The 5,272-nt window shown below is 56.2% G+C and overlaps 2 protein-coding genes across 2 annotated transcripts in view; one reads left to right on the top strand and one right to left on the bottom strand.

Annotated features, from left to right (window-relative positions):
• The window catches only part of MONBRDRAFT_9730 (uncharacterized protein), a gene marked incomplete at both ends in the record, with an annotated part of 1,256 nt that extends 991 nt beyond the window's left edge, over positions 1-265 (top strand). The window contains one exon of the mRNA XM_001747494.1: positions 116-265. Within this exon, the coding sequence (XP_001747546.1) occupies positions 116-265 (150 nt within the window). The remainder of the gene's footprint in view (positions 1-115) is intronic.
• Positions 266-699: 434 nt separating this feature from the next.
• Positions 700-4,970, bottom strand: MONBRDRAFT_27014 (uncharacterized protein; the record flags this gene model as incomplete). The annotated part of the gene is given in 6 exon segments (XM_001747414.1): positions 700-2,319; positions 2,453-2,513; positions 3,216-3,361; positions 3,712-3,950; positions 4,267-4,361; positions 4,381-4,970. The coding sequence occupies 6 exon segments, from the start codon at positions 4,968-4,970 to the stop codon at positions 700-702; spliced, it is 2,751 nt and encodes a 916-aa protein (XP_001747466.1).
• Positions 4,971-5,272: the final 302 nt, after the last annotated feature.

Below are 5,272 nucleotides of genomic sequence, written 5' to 3'. Positions count from 1 at the left end.
GTTAAAATTTGGGAATGCCAAGGCCCCCCCCCCCCCCCCGCCGACATGCCTCACTGGTTGTGTCGTGATCTCCTCTTCCACCAATGTCGCACACTCATGTGTATTCACAATTTAGCAACACCTTGACCACTCTGCTATTGCCAAGAAACTCATTGACGAAGCCCGTCTCTGCGGAAGTGAGGATGACATTACTATCATCGTCGTGCGGTATGACTTTGCTATACCCCAAAACTCCTGTGGTGTTGCCAACTCGCCTTGTGCTTGAGAACCTAAGATTACCATTTTTTTCTGGCCCTGCGTTGCAGCTTCTCCTTCCCCGAACCCGGTCCTCGCTTGTCGACCGTTGCCGAGTAATCGGCAGCTCCACTCCTGTCCTAAATGCCCCGCAGCAGCTCATTCTGCAGCCCTGGCGAGCTTGGTTTTACAATGCTTGCTGCGCCGTTTGACGCAAAGGTTGTTGGGACCATTCTTCGTCATACCTTGCCCACCTCTTCTTTGCAACCTAATTGATTTTGGAGAGTAATTTGTTTGATCAGCGAATGGCCATTGGGCATGGGCGCGCGCACATGACTGCCTAAATTTTGATTTGGAGAAGCGTATAATAATATAGTACATGGCCTGCTCAATCATAACCACCAGATGTGGCAGATGGAACACGCAAAAATGACAAATCACTTTATAACCATAAAACTGGGCCCACTATTCGTCCTCCTCAAACAAGTCAAAGTTGACTGGGTGGGCACTTGCGTCAGCAGTGAGGGCTGTTGCAGCAGCCGAGTCGTCTGCGGCGGCTTCCGATGCGTGTGCCGACCATGCTGGGCGGGCATGTAGAGGTGGATGGGTGTGGCGCACGGGGGCTGGTTCAACCCCCTCCGTTGCAGCCAAGCTTGGGGGCTGTTCAAGTCCCTCGTTGGAGTGAGGTGGGCTTGCTACCCTTGCTTCTGTGTCCGTTCCTGCAGAGGCACTTTGCAGGGTCGCGGTCAACGCCGCCTCGCCGGGGTTTGCCGGACCGGCGGTCGCCGCAGTCTCATTTTCGCCCCCATTGTCAGCTTCATCATCATCATCATCCTCGCGTTGCTGCAAACCCTGTCCAATGAGCACAGTTGTTTGCTTATCCATGCGCTGCACCAAGAGATTGAGCGCTTCCGGTGACCAGCCCTCGCCTTCCTCGCTTTCCGTGTCACTCTCAGCCATGCTGATGAGGGTGCGAGTCTCACTCCGCTGTGGCAACACGTTGGCAGCCCCAAGAAGAGCGCGCTCGACGTTGAGGCTGCGCAAGGGCAGTGCCATCATGCGGCCTCGATTGCGCACGAGGCAAGCGAGCATGATGATCATGCTCACTAAACCGGCCATGACACCGCCGGCGATGGCAAAGGCGCGCGATCGCTGATTCGAAGGGGTGGGCGATGAAGTTACGCTTGAGCCAGGCCAGCCATTGCCATCATCATCATCATCATCATCATGGGTGTGGTGACCCGGACTGGACGGGGCCGGGCCCGGGCCTGGCGCTCGAGTGGTAGGATTATACCCACTCATAAACACCAAGCTTCCCGGCGAGGATTGTCCACTAAACTTGTGGCCGTCATAGCTTTGGACGTACACGTACCAGGCCGTTGCCGTAATGCGTGGAGAGACCACAGCCCGATAAGTGCGAAATGACCCGGCCTCGCTGAAATCAGTGGGGATGGGTCGCACAGAGTAATCCAAGAGCTCCGAATGTGAAGTCCCAGTTGAGGCGTAGGCTGTGTAGACCACGGTATAGCCAACAATGGCGCCTTTAGGTCTGGGAGGGTCGAAAAGCACTTCAAAGGACGTATCTGTGATGCGACGGGCCAGAACGTTGCGGGGCGGCAGTGGATCGGGGCGACACGTGCGTGTCGTGTCATCGTGTGAAGTGCCGATGGGGCAGACAGGGTGGCAACGGTCTTGGTAACAGTACTCCCGACTGGTACACTGATCGCAGGTGCGGGCCGGTGCGTCCGTTGAAGGAGGCGAAGGCGGGAACTGGGCGGTGCTTGAGGCTTCGGGAGTGGCTGTGACGGTGGTGGCGGCCACAGTGGTGGTAGATGTGCTTGTCAAAGGGCACGGGGTCGCCGGGTTCTGCACGAAGACGTCATACGTACAGGCCGCCACAGCAAATTGGTCCGAGCACACGATGCGGACAGAATAATTGCCCTGGCGCAACTCGCTGTCGTTGAGAATGGAGGAGGAGCACACAGTGTTATCAATGGCACTGCATGATCCCAGTGCCTGCTCAACGTGCGTGGCTGATACCACTGGCAATTGTGCTGGCACCGTGCTACTGCAGGTGGGTAATGTCTGAGCCCATGAAGATCAATTTGAGCAAGACACGAGTGTGAGATGATCATGTCATGGGCAGCGGCGGGCTTGGCCGCGCGGGGACAAGGTTACGATTACATGACAGCCACTGCGAGTCCATTGTCATACTTACCAGCACCACGGGATCAGCGGGACACTGCGCAACCAGATGGCGCTCCCCGCACCAAGAGAACCTGCCGTAGGAGGGACAAGCGGACATGAGCCAGAGTTAGATCATTACACGTGTTCGAGGGGCGCTCACGTAGGCACTCACACAGCAAGCTGGAGTAGAAATTCACTGAGTCGGTCGTCAGCGAAATCGACATCTATTAGGGCCTAAGTGCGTGTTGAGGCAGCGAAAAACTTGGATGAGTCCGAAGCGCTATAAAAGCACAGCCGGGGACCGGCCTGGGGGAGGTCGGGCACAAACTTGAAATCGATCTGCGTAATGGCCCAAGGGGACGGCCATTGAGCAGCGCTGGCCGCCGAGCGTATGGGCTTCATTCGCCACCCAGGGCAGTACGGTGCCATTTGGGAAGCGGGCGGACACTGTCAGCGCCTTACTCAGCTCTGTACAGTTGAGGTCGTCTGGCGGCGGAATTCATTTTGTGACATGAATGTGCAAGTGCTGTCATAGAAAAGTAAGAATGGGGTACGACCACACCGGGTACGGGGACATACTGGTGGAGCTGAACACGACGGTGAGGGTGCAAGCAGTTTGCGCAAGCTGGTAGCTCGAAAGCCAAGGACTTTCCAAACGGCCCACACCCATGCCACATTTGCCCTGTGTGTAATTGGGCAACGCAGATTCGTGCATGGACAATCAAAGGCATGAGCCGAGGGTGGGACGGAGGCAAAGCACGGTGGCACAACGTCAGTCGTCGATCTGCTCATACTTCGTAGCCGTAGCGTGTTGCTTGAAGGGTGCATTCGTTGTCGCTAGGGATGGTGGGTGTCCATGGACAATCGGCCAGGAGGCGGTCTGCAAAGTGAATGGTGCCATCGAGCTGGCACTGGGCACATGAGGCATGTGTCGGCTCGTCTGACACATGTCACCCACAAGGTTGCAAAGCACGATGAGATGGGCGTGCTAACGCACAGCAGGGCGGTAGGCCGAGGCGCAGAGGGTGCGAGATGAAGGAGGGCAGAAATGTACCGATGCGTTCATAAAGGGTTGATCCCAAGCTAAACTGGTAGAGATCGCCAGCTTCACGACGCAATTTGCCTTTGAGATGACATGAAGTCTCATCCATGACAAAGGCTTGGCACTGCGGGGCAGGGATACGTGTGTGAGCGAAAGCTCTTCTCCTGTTTCACTGCACCTCGCCCAGACATCGAGTGCACTTCACAGACGAGCACAACGGCATTTGTGCATGGCCTTGTGGTCCTTACCGCGCTGTGTCGAGAGCAGGCGCTGGCGCAAAACTCAACGTCCTGGTTTGCCACAAGACCAACACTTTCGCCAGCAATGGCAGTATTGGTTAGGGGGCCGAGGTACCCCTCCACCACATTGTCACTGGCACGCGCGAGCCATGCTTTGTCCAGGCAGAGCAGAAAAAGCAGGCAGAGCGCCACAGGCCTCAATGTCGTGCGACACGTCATGACCATGGCTCCGGAAATCTTGCAGCGAGCTGAGGTTGCCAGGCTGGTTGAAACGAGGCAAGGGGCGATTGGCTTTTAGGACCAGCGTCGTGTGCCATATGGCGTGCGCCGTGAGTCAGACCCAGTCAGCCAGGAGAAAAACAAACCCCTCTCCCTCAGTCAACGCCCTGGTCACGAATGACCCGGCGCCACGACCGAGACACCCCGCCCAAGGGCGCAACAGTGGCGGGTCCACGTCAAGCGCACAACCGGGCACACCGGCACGCCACTCGACGCTAACGAGGGTTGTCCTTCCCGTCCAAAGGCCTTCCAACCCGAGTCGTTCACATCAACACACCAACACACCAACAACGCCGTCGACGTCGTCCTCGGCACAGCGAGAAGCGGCTTGGATCCGCAGCTCAAACTCCAACACACACACACACACCACACACAAACAACTAGAAATAATGACAAGACAGAGAGAGAGAGAGAGAGAGAGAGAGAGAGAGAGAGAGAGAGAGAGAGAGAGAGAGAGAGAGAGAGAGAGAGAGAGAGAGAGAGAGAGAGAGAGAGAGAGAGAGAGAGAGAGAGAGAGAGAGAGAGAGAGAGAGAGAGAGAGAGAGAGAGAGAGAGAGAGAGAGAGAGAGAGAGCTTGAGAGCTTAGAGAGAGAGAGAGAGAGAGAGAGAGAGAGAGAGCGAGAGAGAGAGAGAGAGAGAGAGAGAGAGAGAGAGAGCGAGAGAGAGAGAGAGAGAGAGAGAGAGAGAGAGAGAGAGCGAGAGAGAGAGAGAGCGAGAGAGAGAGAGAGAGAGAGAGAGAGAGCTTGAGAGCTTGTGTGAGAGAGAGAGAGCTTGAGAGCTTGAGAGAGAGAGAGAGAGAGTGAGAGAGAGCTTGAGAGAGAGCTTGAGAGCTTGAGAGAGAGAGAGGCTTGAGAGAGAGAGAGCTTTTCGGGGGCTGTAAGGATGATGACAACAACAAAGGGATGAAGCAGGAAAGCTGCTATGTCGTCGCCTCTCCACTGGTGTGGACATTCTTCAAGTTTCAATAACGACAGCGTGACAGTGTCCATCCAGCCCTCCGTCAGGCAACAGGCATGACCAGCTTCGCGTGCCCATCATCCCATCCCGCTCCTCTGGCTGCCCTTTTGTGGGCGCTTTGCCGCCATCGCCGTCAAGTCCCCTCCAGTCTTCCAATCCCGAGTCTCCAAAGGAACCGAATCAGTCTCCCAGTCTCCCAATCTCCCTCTCCCTGTCTCCTAGTCTTACAATTGATGGTGACACAAGCGCGCGAGCGATAGGACTGTTCCCTCGTCCGCTCTGCGCGTACCCCCCTCCCCCTCTTTACGGACGTCTGTGTAATACATCCGGATAC

This window comes from Monosiga brevicollis, genomic scaffold (genome assembly GCF_000002865.3).
Source record: "Monosiga brevicollis MX1 MONBRscaffold_17 genomic scaffold, whole genome shotgun sequence".
NCBI lineage: Eukaryota > Choanoflagellata > Craspedida > Salpingoecidae > Monosiga > Monosiga brevicollis.
This window is presented reverse-complemented; position numbering and strand designations above follow the sequence as displayed.